The 17,797-nt window shown below is 41.9% G+C and overlaps 1 protein-coding gene, 1 long non-coding RNA gene and 3 pseudogenes across 2 annotated transcripts; 4 read left to right on the forward strand and 1 right to left on the reverse strand.

Annotated features, from left to right (window-relative positions):
- The first annotated feature begins 614 nt into the window (after positions 1–614).
- Positions 615–1,060, forward strand: LOC125218877 (uncharacterized). Its single transcript, XM_048120666.2, has one exon. The coding sequence runs from the start codon at positions 748–750 to the stop codon at positions 949–951; it is 204 nt and encodes a 67-aa protein (XP_047976623.1). The 5' UTR covers positions 615–747; the 3' UTR covers positions 952–1,060.
- A 369-nt stretch (positions 1,061–1,429) lies between these two features.
- Positions 1,430–3,980, forward strand: LOC125185589 (receptor-like protein kinase FERONIA pseudogene; annotated as a pseudogene).
- Positions 3,981–6,163: 2,183 nt separating this feature from the next.
- On the forward strand, positions 6,164–8,954 carry LOC148934445 (receptor-like protein kinase FERONIA pseudogene; annotated as a pseudogene).
- Positions 8,955–12,760: 3,806 nt separating this feature from the next.
- LOC148934446 (uncharacterized) lies at positions 12,761–17,063 on the reverse strand. Its single transcript, XR_016128908.1, has 2 exons — positions 16,787–17,063; positions 12,761–13,167 (listed from the first exon to the last, which is right to left on the reverse strand). It is a non-coding gene; the product is annotated as an uncharacterized LOC148934446 (long non-coding RNA).
- Positions 13,386–16,252, forward strand: LOC125185568 (receptor-like protein kinase FERONIA pseudogene; annotated as a pseudogene).
- Positions 17,064–17,797: the final 734 nt, after the last annotated feature.

Raw genomic sequence — 17,797 nt, forward strand, 5'->3', positions numbered from 1 at the left:
ACCCTCCGATTAATTTAATCTCACCCCTCTCTTCTCTCTCTTAGTTGCTGTCATCAATTACAACATTAACCGACTAGTCACATCTCAATGGTGGCATCTTGATAAAGCCCATCTTGAGCTATCCCATACTACAATCTCAAGACTATTTATCTAACCAACCGAACAAGGCCTTATATTATTCCCTTATATTATTGGCATTGTATCCACTTTTAAAATATTTGCAACTATTAATAGTCATACTTATTCCTGATCGATGAATGAAGTACACTACTACATTTCATTCATATTCGAAAGTTATCAATAGTGATTCATTGTTGCTACTTCATATTTTGCAAAATCGTTTCAGTAGAGGTTATTTTGGCACTAATAGCTACATAAGTAAAACTTTATGTTCTGATTTTTTGTTTAATTATTTTAAGAATATGAATACATTAAGTCATTAACTTTCAATATTTTCTATTTTTTATTAACTTTCCATATTTATAATCCTTGCTTCTCATGAGACCATCATTTAATATTTGAATTGAAACAGTGCGCCGTTTCTATTTTGTTTGAATTTGTTGAGATCAAAGGTGAAAAGGTTTATTTCCATAAAAAAATCATACCCAACTAGTAAAACACTATGAATCGAACAGATGTGTCCTCTGCCAAAAGCCACCATGCAACTTATAAATAAATTTTTATTTTCCAGTCACATTTACCACATTTTCTTATTTAAACACACCATATTTTTACTGAGTTGAGAATATGGCTAGGGAGGAGGCTGAGCAAGGCGGATGGGGGGCGGGGTCGGTGGTGGCGTTGCTTGTTGTAGCAATGCTTCTACTCCTCCTGCCACTCGGGATGGCGCCCGGCCCGGTCCAGCCACCTTCGTTTTCGCTGCTCTTCGTCTTCCCTCTCTTCCTGGCCGCCATTCTCTTCTTCCTCTTCCTAGCCTCCCAGACAGATTAGATTAGATTTCAATTTTCTCCCATTGCAATGTAATGAATGATGATGTTTAAGTAGAGTGAATCATTTAAATAATATTTTTATGAACATTTTTTTAAAAAAATTCTTACCGTTTCCCACACTTGTATATGCAATCTTTATTTTGTTACGTTCTCTATCTTTATTCTTATGCTTACATTACAATTGAAAAAAATGAGAAGACAAATATACAAATTGTTAATCAAGATCTTTGATCAAGTATCAAACCAATTGTTAATCAAGATCTTTGATCAAGTATCAAACCAATTGTCAGTTAATGCCTTAATAATATTCGGTCCATGATTGCAGTCTGCATCGACATCCCTATCCCCGGACAAAACAGTCCTCTTGGTGGGGTTCGCTAAATTGATCGGAGAGAAGCCAAGAGCTAAAATATAGCCATAGACTTGTTCAAAAGTAATGAAGACCTTTCCAAGTCTTTGGCATCACTTATTCCATATCCTATGGCTGCACAGCAATTTAATTGCCAGAATTCAGATGCTAAAAAAAGCACAAACAAACCTAAAACGATGATGTTCCACCCTTTATACTTGTTCTTCTTCATCTGTATATATTCAACAATCAAAATGACCAGCAGCGCTGCCTCCGCCACAGCGTACAACGCCACAGAAGTAATCCTCCTAAGCTGCGGTGCAACAACAATAAAAAACGACACCAGACTCCGGAGTTGGGAGAGCGATCAAGGTTCAAAATACATGCTGCTAAACGCTCATGCTTCAGCTATGGAATCTCCAGTTTCTGCAGCCCCTTATGAGAGTGCTCGTGTCTTCTACTCCCCTTTCACATATACTTTTCCCCTCAGTGGAGGCCAGAAATTCCTTCGGCTTCACTTTTACGCCAACAACTATTCCGATGTTGACACTTATCCATCTTTATTCTCTGTCAAAGCCAACACCTTCACCCTGCTTACAAACTTCAGTGCTCCCCTTTATTCCAAGAGTTTAAAACGACCTTCTTTTATGATGGAATTCATCATTAGCATTGGAGCAACCGAAATACTCAATTTAACCTTCACCCCCAGTCCAAAATCTTATGCTTTTGTAAACGGAATTGAAATTGTGTCTATACCTGATAAACTCTACCTTGATGAAGAAGGCGCGGTAATCAAATACGAGGAATCGTTGTTTTATCTCAACAGCAATACGGCTTTGCAAAATCTTTACAGGTTGAATGTGGGCGGCACCTACGTTCAGATAGAAGACGATAGTAGCATGTTTCGGAGGTGGAGTCCTGATGATGATTACATATTCTGCTGCGATTATGGATGGACGCCACATGACGAGGAAATTGTCATCCACTACCCCAACAATACTCCTCCCTATGCCGCACCGCCAATAGTATACAAATCTGCTAGAACAATGACCAGCGCCAGCATAAAATTATGTTGGGCATTTCCAGTTGATTCTGGATTCTTCTATATGCTCCGCTTCCACTTTTGTGATTTTGTTCACAAAAAGGAAAACGACATATCGTTTACAATAATAATCAATAATCAGACTGCAGATATTACAGTCGATGTCATCTTCTCGGCTGGCGCCCCTGATCTTCCCATCTTCAAAGATTACATAACATGGGTTCCTGATGTTGGAAATCGTGGAATGCAAGACCTGCGGCTATCTTTAGTTCCTAACGTTAAGTCCGGACCAAGATACATCAATGCTATGCTAAATGGATTAGAAATTTTCAAACTCAATGATTCGACTGCAAGTTTTGCAGCATCCAACAATAAACTGGTGATCGATTCACCGCCGGCTTCAGTACCAGGGAACCCGCCAATGAAGAAGAAAAACAGTTTTGTGATTTACACTGTGGTGGGGAGTGTTATCAGCCTAATTGTGGTGGTTGCAGCCGTGTCTATCTTGGTTCTCTGGCGGCAACGGAAGTCAAGGTCCACTGCAGGAACTAGGGGATCAGGCGTCTCCCTGCGTTGCGATACATGCAGATACTTCTCAATCGCTGAGATCAGGACTGCCACCCGCAACTTCGACGACAGCTTCATCATCGGCAGGGGAGGCTTCGGCAACGTCTATAAAGGATTCATCGATAACGCGGCCACAACAGTAGCAATCAAAAGGCTCAACTCCACCTCCAACCAAGGCACTTGCGAGTTTCTTACTGAGATCGACATGCTTTCCAAGCTTCGCTACCTCCACTTGGTCTCCCTCATCGGCTACTGTGACGACAACGGCGAGATGATCCTGGTATACGACTACATGGCTCACGGCACCCTCCGTGACCACATCTACAACTCTGAAAACTCGCCCTTAATGTGGAAGCAGCGCCTCCAAATCTGCCTGGGTGCCGCCAAGGGACTGGACTACCTCCACACCGGCACCAAGCACGCCATAATCCATCGCGACGTCAAGTCCACCAACATCCTACTTGATGGGAAATGGGTGGCCAAAATCTCGGATTTTGGACTGTCCAAAATGGGACCAGAAAATGAGTCATTCACCCACATCAGCACCAACGTCAAAGGCACGTTCGGATACTTAGACCCCGAGTACTTCTCGACCTGTAAACTGACGACAAAATCTGATGTATATGCTTTTGGGGTGGTTTTATTCGAAGTTGTAGCTGGAAGAGCTGCAGTGGACATGAGACTTGAGGAGGAGCAACATAGCCTAGCCGGATGGGCTCGGCTCTGCATACAAGAGGGAAAAGTGGATCAGCTGATTGATCACAGCTTGACGGGGCAGATTTCAGCAGCTTGTTTGGAAGCATTTGTTGGAATTGGAGGCAGATGCATACATTTTCAGCCGAAAGAGAGGCCTGCAATGGCAGATGTAGTTAAGGGCCTTGAGTTAGCCATGGCTCTACAACAGGCAACAGACCCAATACAAGAAGTTGAAGAAGCTGGAACTGCTTGAGTCTTAAGCCAACACATGTAATGTAATACTACTCGTTTCTCTATGCTCAAAGTTGGTTATATGCTCAATTCTGTATGTTCAAATTGAATCAAATGCTAATGATGATACTCAAGGTTGAGAGTACAGGACTTTGTCACATTTTTCAATTTTCATCCATCCCCCAAAATTGGTTACATTTCACTTTATACCATTTTTGGTAGTGGACCCCATATTCCAGTAACGTATTTTCACTCACATTTTATTAGTACTTATAAAACTAATAGTACTTTAAAAGTATGACTCACATGCCCGATAAAACTGTGACAATATTTAGGGAACGGATGGAGTAGTACTTCCACCGTCCATAAAAAATAGTCATATATCTATATTTGATTTTCATCCATACCTTTACTTTTTATCTAAATTGAAATCCGTGTGTTCAAACACTATGAAAGAATAAGATATTTGGGTCCCTATGTTAATACAAATTTACACTAATAAAATGTATGGTAAGTGAAATGAGTTAGTGAAATGTTGGACATTTACCATTTATTGTAAAAGTGAACATTCATAATGGCCAATTGATGTGAGCCTCGCTGACTCACCAAGACCTTGCGACACCTCTCCGAACAAATCAGCCTCTCGTCGACCGTATGGCCTGCGATAACTACGATAATCGGGCTTTGGCATGACACTCCGTGACTTGTAGCATCTATAACACGAACATGCTTTGGAATTCACATCGTATAGCATATTCATCCGATAGCATCTATAACTACGATAATCAGGTTTTGGCATGACACCCTATGAACATTCCTACAACTTCTTCCTCTTTCTATCCCTTTCGCCGGCGGCAGCCCAACCAAACCCCAATCCAGATCACATGGCCGGCCTCATCTCCATCCCCATGGACATCCTCGTCGTCGCCCTCGTCTTGAGCTTCTACATCATCTACCACTACTGCTACGACGCCTCTGCCCGCGGCCTCGACGCGTCGGCGATCAAGGCGCTCCCTACCTTATATATAATTTTAAATTTTAAGTGGAATTTATGTAAAAGATCGTTAAATCTGAAATTTGATGTTATTTTAATTTAGAGAAAATTATAACTATTCACACCTTAAATCTAAGATTTCCTCAAATTGTTAATCTAATAAAAACTTAATAGTTTATTAATCGTCTTCAAATAATATCAGATATGTAATCTTTTTGAACAATCTTTTAATAATTTATAATATATTTAAATTATTGGCATTTTATCCACTTTTCGAATTTGCAACTATTAATAATAGTTATACTTGATGGACGAATGAAGTACACAAGTCACTACTACTTTTAATAATTTATAATTATAATATACTTATATTATTGGTATTTTATCCACTTTTCAAATATTTGCAACTATTAATAATACTTATTCTTGAGAGTCGAATGAAGTACACTACTACTTTTCATTCATTTTCGAAATTTATAATTGATTCATTGTTGCTTCTTCATATTTTGCAAAAGCATTTTCATAGAGGTTATATTTTTTGGTACTAATAACTACATAAACTTTATGTTCTGATTTTTCCTTAAAACTATTTTAAAATATGAATACATTAAGTCATTAACTTTCAATATTTTCTATTTTTTATTAACTTTCTCCACTTTTTTCACCAAATCTTTTCCACATTTCTCTCATTTAATTGAAACAGTGCGACGTTTCTATTTCATTTGAATTTGTTGAGACCAAAGGTGAAAAGGTTTATTTCCATAAAAAAATTCATACAAGTAGTAAAACACTACAAATACACCAATGTTAGGCTGTTAGCTGAGAAAAGAGAGATTTTCTTTTTGTTGTAAATTAGAGAGTATGCGAAAATTAGGATCAAGATAACAAACAAGAATAGTGGAAGAGGATCTACTTTATTCAACGAATCGAACTTTTTCAATTGGTTGAGTGTATACAACTTGAACCAAAAACAATGAGCTACAACTATCACACTTATATCTAACTCGGATGTGTGAGAGTCACACCGAAACAGTTACAACCGTTTACACCTAACGGCCTAACAACAGAGCTCTTGATCTTGATCATATGTGTTGCACCCCACTCTAGCTTCCCATGCATCCGTTCATAGCTGCGCATGGCCACAAAACACTTTTGTTACTGTACAAACTATTCAAGCCAAAATAAAAGCACTATAGTAATAAAGACGACAAAGCATGCATTCTATCTGAATCAAAAGGACATAAAAATATATCAAGATCGTTGATAAAACCAAGTATCGAACCAATTGTTAGTTAATGCCTAAATATTCGGTCCATGAATTGCAGACTGCATTGACATTCCTATCCTTTTGATTCAATACTTGATCAACAATCTATTTTTATGTCCTTTTGATTCAGAGAGCTAAAATATAGATCTCTAAATCAAAACGACATAAAAATATAGTCCTGTTAGTGGGGTTTTTGCTAAATTGATTGGAGAGAAGCCAAGAGCTAAAATATAGCCACAGACTTGTTCAAAAGTAATGAAGAGTCTTTTCCAAGTCTTCGGCATCACTTATTCCATATCCCGTGACTGCACAGTAATTACCAGTATTTACATGCCAAAAAAAGCACAAACAAAACTAAATCGATGATGTTCCACCCTTCATACTTGTTCTTCTTCATCTGTATATATTCAACAATCAAAATGACCAGCAGCGCTGCCTCCGCCACAGCGTACAACGCCACAGAAGTAATCCTCCTAAGCTGCGGCGCATCAACAATCACAAAAGACATCTACCATCGGAGCTGGGACAGTGATCAAGGTTCAAAATACGTGCCATCAAACGCTCCCATATCTTCAGCTTCCGAAGCTCTCACTATGGATCCTTCGGTTCTAGCAGTCCCTTACAGGACGGCTCGTGTTTTCCATTCCCCTTTCACATACAATTTCCCCCTCAGTCGAGGCCAGAAATTCCTCCGCCTTTACCTGTACCCCAACGTCTATTCCGGCACCAACACAGGTCAATCTCTCTTCTCTGTCAATGCCAATGGCTTCACCCTGTTTACACACTTCAGTGCTTTCCTTTATTCCAAGAGTTTAGAAAGGCCTTCTTTCATGATGGAATTCATCATTAACATTGGAGCAACCGAAAGGCTCAATTTAACCTTCACCCCCAGTCCAAAATCTCATGCTTTTGTAAACGGAATTGAAATTGTGTCTATACCTGATAAACTCTACCTTGATGAAGAAGGCGAGGAAATCAAATTCGTGGATAGGTTGTTTTATCTCAACAGCAATACGGCTTTGCAAAATCTTTACAGGTTGAATGTGGGCGGCACCTCTGTTTCGATAGAAGAAGATAGTGGCATGTTTCGGAGCTGGAGTCCTGACGATGATTACATATTCTACGGCGATATGGGATTGACGCCGCATGACGAGGGGATTGTCATCCACTACACCAACAATACTCCTCCATATGTCGCACCGCCAGCAGTATACAAATCTGCTAGAACAATGACCAGCATCAGCAGAAATTTAAATTGGGCATTTCCAGTTGATTCTGGATTCTTCTATATGCTCCGTTTCCACTTTTGTGATTTTGTTCACGAAAAGGAAAACGGCTCATTGTTTACAATTATAATCAATGATCAGATGGCAGATATTACAGTCGATGCCATCATCTTGGCCGGCAACCCTGATATTCCCATCTTCAGAGACTACATAACATGGGTTCCTGATGTAGAAAATCGTGGAAAGCAAGACCTGCGGCTATCTTTGGTGCCAAGATATATGAGCGCTATGCTAAATGGCTTAGAAATTTTCAAACTCAATGATACGATGGCAAGTTTAGCAGCAAGGTGGTGCCAAGATATACCAGGGAAGAAGAAAAACAGTGTTGTGATGTACCCTGTGGTGGGGAGTTTTACCGGCCTAGTTGTGGTGGTTGCAGTAGTGAATTTCTTGGATCTCTGGCGGCAACGGAAGTCAAGGTCCACTGCGGGAACTAGGGAATCAGGCATCTCCCTGCGTTGCGATACATGCAGATACTTCTCAATCGCCGAGATCAGGACCGCCACCCGCAACTTCGACGACAGCTTCGTCATCGGCAGGGGAGGCTTCGGCAACGTCTATAAAGGATTCATCGATAACGCGGCCACAACAGTAGCAATCAAAAGGCTCAAGTCCACCTCCAACCAAGGCGCTCCCGAGTTCCTTACTGAGATCGACATGCTCTCCAAGCTTCGCCACCTCCACTTGGTCTCCCTCATCGGCTACTGCAACGACAACGGCGAGATGATCCTGGTATACGACTACATGGCCCATGGCACCCTCCGTGACCAAATCTGCAACTCCATCAACTCACCCTTAATGTGGAAGCAACGCCTTCAAATCTGTCTAGGCGCTGCCAAGGGACTGGACTACCTCCACACTGGCACCAAACACGCCATCATCCACCGTGACGTTAAGTCCACCAACATCCTACTTGACAGGAAATGGGTGGCGAAAATCTCAGATTTTGGACTGTCCAAAATGGGACCAGAAAATGAGTCATTCACCCACATCAGCACCAACGTTAAAGGCACGTTCGGATACTTAGACCCTGAGTACTTCTCGACCTGTAAACTGACGAGTAAATCGGATGTATATGCTTTTGGGGTGGTTTTATTTGAAGTTATATCTGGAAGAGCTGCAGTGGACATGAGACTCGAGGAAGAGCAACATAGCCTAGCCGGGTGGGCTCGGTATTGCATACAAGAGGGGAAACTGGATCAGCTGATTGACCAGAGCTTGACGGGGCAGATTTCAGCAGCTTGTTTGGAAGCGTTTGTTGGAATCGGAGGCAGATGCTTACATTTACAGCCGCAAGAGAGGCCTGCAATGGCAGATGTAGTTAAAGGCCTTGAGTTAGCCATGGCACTACAAGACACACACCCAACACAACAAGTTGAAATGTAATGTAAGACTCATTTCTATGCTCAAAGTCGGATGTATACTCAATTCTGTCTGTTCAAATTGAATCAAATGCTAATGATGATACTTAAGGTTGAGAGTACAGCCAATGAAGGGTGAAACTGAAGTAGAAATTCATTGTAATTTGTACTTGAAAGTTGAATCCAAGTAATTGTATTTAGTGTTCTATAATCACTTTGGAACAAAACAATGTTAGTGGTGTTTTTCTTTTACTATATCTCCATTCATTCCATCATCAACTAAAAGCACAACAATTAATGGTGAAACAAGCTTGTTCTACCAAAATATGCCAAAACTGCAGTACTAATGAAGTTTCCTAGAGAGACACATCAAAATAAGGCCTTCTCATGGAAATGTAACTTAATAACGGAGTTTCGTCACGTTAAGAAGTTCCCGAGTAAAGATGATTATCCAAGGAGGGAGTCAATGTTAACATTACACACCATAGGAAAAGGCTAATGCTATTATTTATCCAAAAGCTTCAGTTTTGAGATTAAGCCAGACTAGATATTTAAGGTGTAATGTATCTAACCAGAAAGGAGCTCAAAAACGATGTGAATTCATAAAATAAAATATACCAATCGCATTAAAAGGGCAAAATCAAAGGCAGCCTACACCACCTGAGACGGCTCGACAGAAAACCGGATGTCTTTGGACTGCTTCAATGACGACAACTTGACGGCCAAATCGCCGTGGTTGATCGCGGCGGCGAGGAGGGAGAGCGCCTGATCCCTCGCTGGGGCGCCGAGCATGTGGTTATTGGTTGAGGACAAAATGAAAAATTGAGAGGAAAGGTTTCTAGGGTTATGAATTGGGGAAGATGAAAATCAAATTTGGATGGGGTGCGGGGGTGTCAAAACGGCACCGTTTCATCATTTATATTTTGTTTTTACTTTTTTTTTGTTTATCTACAATAATAATACTCCTTTCGTGTCCCTTGAGATTTTGTCACATTTTACAATTTCCATCCATCCCCCAAAATTGGTTACATTTCACTTTATAACAATTTTGGTAGTGGACCCCATATTTCAGTAACTGATTTTCACTCACATTTTATTAGTATTTATAAAACTAATACTTTAAAAGTAAGACTCACATGCCCGGTAAAACTGTGACAATATTTAGGGAACGGATGGAGTAGTACTTCCACCGTACATAAAAAATAGTCATATATCTATATTTGATTTGCATCCATACCTTCATTTTTTATCTAAATTGAAATCCGTGTGTTCAAAGATCGAAAGAATAAGATATTTGGGTCCCTATGTTACTACAAATTTATAGAAATAAAATGTACGGTAAGTGAAATGAGTAAGTGAAATGTTGGGCATTTACCATTTATTGTAAAAGTGAACGTTCCTAATGGCCGATTGATGTGAGCCCCGCAGGCTCGCCAAGACCTCGTGACACAATCAGCCTCTCGTCGAGCGTATGACCCACGATAACTACGATAATCGGGCTTTGGCATGACACTCTGTGACTTGTAGCATCTATAACACGAACATGCTTCGGAATTCACATCGTATAGCATATTCATCTGATAGCGTCTATAACTACGATAATCGGGTTTTGGCATGACACTCTGTGAACATTCCTACAACTTTATAATATGGATGAATATGGAATGACGTGAAATATGATGGTAAGAATGGAATGAATGATGCCACGATTGAGGGCGGAAACTCAATCGATAAATCGATAAACTATTTCGAGAACGAACACGTTGCTACAAGTAATTGAAATAGGAGAGTAAGAATAAGCTTGACTCAAAAACTCACAACTTTAATTCATCACAAAAAAATCGTCCCCTTTCCTTCCGTAAACTACACACCTTTTATAGGCAAAAATATGAAATATAAAATCTAACAAATCTCCTAGTGAGATAAGTCATAATAAAATAAAACTATTAAAATAATCTTAATCCTAATGCCTAACGATTTTAAATAACAACTTTAAATCTAATTAAATCCTAACAGCTCCTAAACAAAAATCCTAAGCTATACTTAGAGCATCTCCAATGCCGGCTAGCCGATTCGCGTCACTAGCCGGTCGGCTAGCCGAACCATTGCAGCAGGCCAGTCCGAAATCGGCGAAAAAGCGGCGTGGGCTAGCCGATCGCGTGGCGCTGGCCGCCATTGTGTTGTGCCGATCGGCCAGCGCCCTATTTCGATTTTTTTAAAAAAAACCTATATAAACGCGATTTTAGTTTCATTTTCATTTGCACCGCTTGTTTTAACGAGTTTTCTTTCTCTCTAAATTTTTGTACAAGAGCATCATCAAGCGGTGGATCACAACAACGAGTCCAGTCCAGCGACGAGTGGATCTCAGACTCGCACGGTACCCATGAGATCTGGATGAGGCCAGATGGGCGGGCAAATGGGCCCAGGGTTTAACGTCCCTTGGAATTAGCTGATGGGGATGATGGCCGGAGCGCAGGGGGTGGGAACCAGGGGGGATGCCGTGGGGTATGCCGGGCGGCGGACAGGCCAGTGGCGGGCAGGGGTGGGGAGGTATGCCCTCGATGCAGCAGCAGATGATGCATCAGATGATGGGGATGATGCCTCTCTGGCAGGGAGAGATGCATCCCGAGATGCAGGGGTCACCGGGGGGGGACACGGTCTATCGTCCCTCTCTGGATTTTTTGACGGCTTCGTCTCACACGTCGACCCAAGTGGAGACGCAGTTCACTGGCGATGACCTTTTGTCATTGCATGACATGTGGATCGATCTCGGGGATCCGGACACTCCCGTTCCAGCAGAGCGGGCTGCGGCGAAGAAGAAGAAGAAGACGAAGGGTAAGGCCAAGGCGGTCGGCGAGTAGTCGCAGCCCGATGTTGACGACACCCTCGCCCGGCGGAAGTGGACGGAGGATGAGTACGCCGGGGTGGCCAAGGCGTGGTTGGAGGTGTGCGACGATCCGCTGGTTGCGAACAACCAGCGGGTCGTCAACATGTGGGCGAAGATTAGAGCTGCAGGAGGAACTGCCCGCACGGGAAGGACTTCAGCGGGGAGGAGTGTCGGAAGGGGTGGGAGCGCATCAGGGCCACGGTTGGCCGTTTTTCAGGGTTGTACGCCAACAGCCTCCGTCAGCTAGGTAGTGGGCAGAATGAGGAGGACGCCCGGAAGATAGCGGAGAGTCACTTCCCCTTGGCGGGGAAGTACAAGGATTTCCACTTCTGGGAATGCTATGTGTTGCTGAAGGACTCCGAGAAGTTCCGGGAGGGGTGCGACGCTGGGTGGCCGAAGAAGCAGAGGCTGAACTATTCCGGCAACTGCAACGGCAGCAGCGGCGGATCCCACGACCTCCCCCCGGATGCTGAGGAGTTTCCGGCTCCTCCATCCTTTGCTCGTCGCCCTCGTCCGGTTGGACAAAAGCGGACGCAACGGGCAGCAAGGGGGGATCCCCCCTATCGCCCCAGGAGGTCATCTCGGCACCCCCCCACACGAGTACACCTTCTCGCGTCAAAAAATGCGGGAGCAGATGTACAAGGTCTTCCAAGATTGGAGGGCCGCCATTGACCCCACGGAGAAGATGTTTCTTCACTCGATGCTCGAGAGCATGCGGATTGATTTGAATGCCGCGAGGGCACAGATGGGGGGTTCCGACGTGGGCTTAGATACCCCGGGTGGTGGCGGCGACGGCGACGAGGAGTAAAGAGTGGCGGGGATCGTGTGTGGAAGCCCTTTTTTAAAAAAAAAAATCATGTATTATTTTTTTAATCTTTGTACTTTTTTTTAATGAAATGAATTATTTTTCCCGTATCTGTGTCGTAAATTTAATTCCGTAATTTAATCGTAATTTTAATTCCGTAAATGTAGTATTTTTTGAATTATTTTTATTGCGGCTGACCTATGACTGACCTAAATCTGATGTGGCAGGTGAATTTTTAGTGCTGCTGACGTGGCAGGGAGAAAGAGTGGCTGGTCTATGGCTGACCTATTTGCATTGGAGATGCACTTAGGCTAAATCTCAACTATTTCATGCAGGTGCATATTCTTAATTATTTAACAAATATAATATAATAAAAATTCAATTTATCGAATAATATATTCCGGGTCTTGCCAACTTAAGACTTCGGGCCAATATATGTTTCCTCTTTTAGTGCGTAGCTTCGGGATCGAAACGAGGATCATATCATAATCTCCTTCTTCAAAAGGATTCGACCACGAATCCTCGAAATCTACATTCTTAGTCACATCAGATTCAATGAATCTCGATGTTGACTGGGTACATGCATTCTTCGTCGAGAGTGCTCCAATCTCTTTCGTGATTTGAGCGGTGGCTGTCTCGATTTTCGGCGATACTGTAACTGCGTTGCACCCCACTCTAGCTTCCCATGCATCCCCGCATATCCACCATATACTCCCATGCACCCGTTCATAGCTGCGCATGGCCACAAACTCTTAACACTTTTGTTACTGTACAAACTATTCAAGCCAAAATAAAAGCACTACAGTAATAAAGACTACAAAGCATGCATTCTATCTGAATCAAAAGGACATAAAAATATATCAAGGATCGTTGATAAACCCAAGTATCGAACCAATTGTTAGTTACTGCCTAAATATTCGGTCCATGAATTGCAGACTGCATTGACATTCCTATCCTTTTGATTCAATACTTGATCAACAATCTATTTTTATGTCCTTTTGATTCAGAGAGCTAAAATATAGATCTCTAAATCAAAACGACATAAAAATATAGTCCTGTTAGTGGGGTTTTTGCTAAATTGATTGGAGAGAAGCCAAGAGCTAAAATATAGCCACAGACTTGTTCAAAAGTAATGAAGAGTCTTTTCCAAGTCTTCGGCATCACTTATTCCATATCCCGTGACTGCACAGCAATTTAATTGCCAGTATTTTCATGCCAAAAAAAGCACAAACAAAACTAAAACGATGATGTTCCACCCTTTATACTTGTTCTTCTTCGTCTGTATATATTCAACAATCAAAATGACCAGCAGCGCTGCCTCCGCCACAGCGTACAACGCCACAGAAGTAATCCTCCTAAGCTGCGGCGCATCAACAATCACAAAAGACGTCTACCATCGGAGCTGGGACAGTGATCAAGGTTCAAAATACATGCCATCAAACAGCCCCATATCTTCAGCTTCCGAAGCTCTCACTATGGATCCTTGGATTCCTGCAGTCCCTTACAACACGGCTCGTGTTTTCCATTCCCCTTTCACATACAATTTCCCCCTCAGTCGAGGCCAGAAATTCCTCCGCCTTTACATGTACCCCAGCATCTATTCCGACGCCAACACTAGTCAATCTCTCTTCTCTGTCAATGCCAATTCCTTCACCCTGTTTACACACTTCAGTGCTTTCCTTTATTCCAAGAGTTTAAAACGACCTTCTTTTATGATGGAATTCATCATTAGCATTGGAGCAACCCAAAGACTCGATTTAACCTTCATCCCCAGTCTGAAATCTTATGCTTTCGTAAACGGAATTGAAATTGTGTCTATACCTGATAAACTCTACCTTGATGAAGAAGGCGCGGAAATCAAATACGAGGAATCGTTGTTTTATCTTAAAAGCAATACGGCTTTGCAAAATCTTTACAGGTTGAATGTGGGCGGCGCCTCGGTTTCGAGAGAAGAAGATAGTGGCATGTTTCGGAGCTGGAGTCCTGACGATTATTACATATTCTGCTGCGATTATGGATGGACGCCACATGACGAGGGGATTGTCATCCACTACACCAACAATACTCCTCCATATACTGCACCGCCAATAGTATACAAATCTGCTAGAACAATGACCAATGTCAGCAGAAATTTAATATGGCAATTTCCGGTTGATTCTGGATTCTTCTATATGCTCCGCTTCCACTTTTGTGATTTTTTTCACAAAAAGGAAAACGGCTCATCGTTTAAAATTATAATCAATGATCAGATGGCAGATATTACAGTCGATGCCAACATCTTGGCCGGCAACCCTGATATTCCCATCTTCAGAGACTACATAACATGGGTTCCTGATGTAGAAAATCGTGGAAAGCAAGACCTGCGGCTATCTTTGGTGCCAAGATATATCAGCGCTATGCTAAATGGATTAGAAATTTTCAAACTCAATGATTCGACAGCAAGTTTTGCAGCATCCAACCATGAACTGGTGATCGATTCACCACCAGCTTCAGTACCAGGGAAGAAGAAAATCAGTTTTGTGATTTACACTGTGGTGGGGAGTGTTATCAGCCTAATTGTGGTGGTTGCAGCCGTGTCTATCTTGGTTCTCTGGCGGCAACGGAAGTCGAGGTCCACTGCAGGAACTAGGGGATCAGGCGTCTCCCTGCGTTGTGATACATGCAGATACTTCTCAATCGCCGAGATCAGGACTGCCACCCGCAACTTCGACGACAGCTTCGTCATCGGCAGGGGAGGCTTCGGCAATGTCTATAAAGGATTCATCGACAACACGGCCACAACAGTAGCAATCAAAAGGCTCAACTCCACCTCCAACCAAGGCGCTTGTGAGTTTCTTACTGAGATCGACATGCTTTCCAAACTTCGCTACCTCCACTTGGTCTCCCTCATCGGCTACTGCGACGACAACGGCGAGATGATCCTGGTATACGATTACATGGCTCACGGCACCCTCCGTGACCACATCTACAACTCTGACAACTCGCCCTTAATGTGGAAGCAGCGCCTCCAAATCTGCCTGGGTGCCGCCAAGGGACTGGACTACCTCCACACCGGCACCAAGCACGCCATAATCCATCGCGACGTCAAGTCCACCAACATCCTACTTGATGGGAAATGGGTGGCCAAAATCTCGGATTTTGGACTGTCCAAAATGGGACCAGAAAATGAGTCATTCACCCACATCAGCACCAACGTCAAAGGCACGTTCGGATACTTAGACCCCAAGTACTTCTCGACCTGTAAACTGACGACAAAATCTGATGTATATGCTTTTGGGGTGGTTTTATTCGAGGTTGTAGCTGGAAGAGCTGCAGTGGACATGAGACTTGAGGAGGAGCAACATAGCCTAGCCGGATGGGCACGGCTCTGCATACAAGAGGGAAAACTGGATCAGCTGATTGATCCCAGCATGACGGGGCAGATTTCAGCAGCTTGTTTGGAAGCATTTGTTGGAATTGGAGGCAGATGCATGCATTTTCAGCCGAAAGAGAGGTCTGCAATGGCAGATGTAGTTAAAGGCCTTGAGTTAGCCATGGCTCTACAACAGGCACCCAATAGAACAAGTTGAAGAAGCTGGAACTGCTTGAGTCTTAAGCCAACACATGTAATGTAAGTCTCGTTTCTCTATGCTCAAAGTCGGACGTATACTCAATTCTGTATGTTCAAATTGAATCAAATGCTAATGATGATTCTCAAGGTTGAGAGTACTGCCAATAAAGGGGTGAAACTGAAATAGAAATTCATTGTAATTTCTACTTGAAAGTTGAATCCAAGGAATTGTAATTAGTGTTCTATAATCACTTTGCAACAAAACAATGTTAGTGGTGCTTTTCTTTTACAATATCTCCATTCATTCCATCATCAATTAAAAGCACAACAATTAACGGTGAAACAAGCTTGGACTACCAAAATATGCCAAAACTGCAGTACTAATGTAGTTGCCAAGAGAGACACATCAAATTAAGGCCTTCTCATGGAAATGCAACTTAATGACGGAGTTTCGTCGCGCTAAGAAGTTCCCGAGTAAAGATGATTATCCAAGGAGGGAGTCAATGTTAACATTACACTCCATAGGGAAAGGCTAATGCTATTATTTATCCAAAAGCTTCAGTTTTGAGATTAAGATTAAACCAGACTAGATATTTAAGGTGTAATGTATCTAACCAGAAAGGAGCTCAAAAACGATGTGAATTCATAAAATAAAACATACCAATCGCATTAAAAGGGCAAAATAAAAGGCAGCCTACACATGAGCTAGTAGAATCTAATCATGATTTGGTTTTGTACTGCATTAATGAATACTAAAACGAAAACAGAAAAAAAATAGATATTGGTGCAAGCATTGCTCACTCAAGGAGATGTTTCCTGACTGGAGTAAGACTGAAGCTCGGCTAAGTTAGTCAAAAGCTCCGCCACCTGAGACGGCTCGACAGATAACAGGATGTCTTTGGCCTGCTTCAACGACGACAGCTTGAAGGCCAAATCGCCATGTCTAATCGCGGCGGCGAATAGGGAGAGCGCCTGGTCCCTCGCCGGGGCGCATGTGGTTATTGGTTGAGGACAAAATGGGTTTTGAATTTGGGAAGAAGAAAATCAGATTTGGAAGGGGTGCGGGAATGTCAAAACTGCACCGTTTCATCGCTTCTATTTCGTTACGTTACTTTTTAAATCTACAATAGTAACTTAGTAAGTAATGCTCCTCCGTTTGCTATTACGAGTCTCATTCATGGGCGGAAAGAGGGTGGAAAAAAGTTAGTAGAAACAAAGGTCTCACTTGTATATGTTAGTTTTAAATGAAATAGGAGTGGAATGAGTTAGTGGAAGGTAGAACCTTATTACCATTTATGGTAAAAGTGAACCGGGACTCTCATTCGCGGACAGACTAAAATGAAAAAACGAGACTCTTATTCGCGGACAGAGGGAGTATAATATTACCCGTTTCATCACTTTTATTTCGTTTCATTACTCTTTTAATTTATAATAATAAATTAATAATATTACTTTCTCCGTACATAAAAAATAGTTACATTTATAAAAAATTACTACATTGTTAATAAAAAATTAGTAATGGAAGGAAAAGTAGGTAAAGTATAAAGAGAAAAAGAGAAAAAATAATAATGAACTAATTTTTTATGGATATACTAAAATGACAAAATGAGACTATCTTTAGTAATTAAATATAATAGTAGGTTCCTCTCTGTCCTTGATTTAAAATCTCATTCACCTTTATGTTCAATTCACTTTTATAATAAATGGTACGCATGTGATTTTATTAATATAAAATTTGTACTCCTACATAAATATGAGATCACATTTCATTTATCTTATTCTTTTTCACACACATAAATATCTTTCCATTCA

Source organism: Salvia hispanica, chromosome 1 (genome assembly GCF_029641045.1).
Source record: "Salvia hispanica isolate PSC_SH4W2 chromosome 1, Shi_PSC_v1, whole genome shotgun sequence".
NCBI classification, from domain to species: Eukaryota; Viridiplantae; Streptophyta; class Magnoliopsida; order Lamiales; family Lamiaceae; genus Salvia; species Salvia hispanica.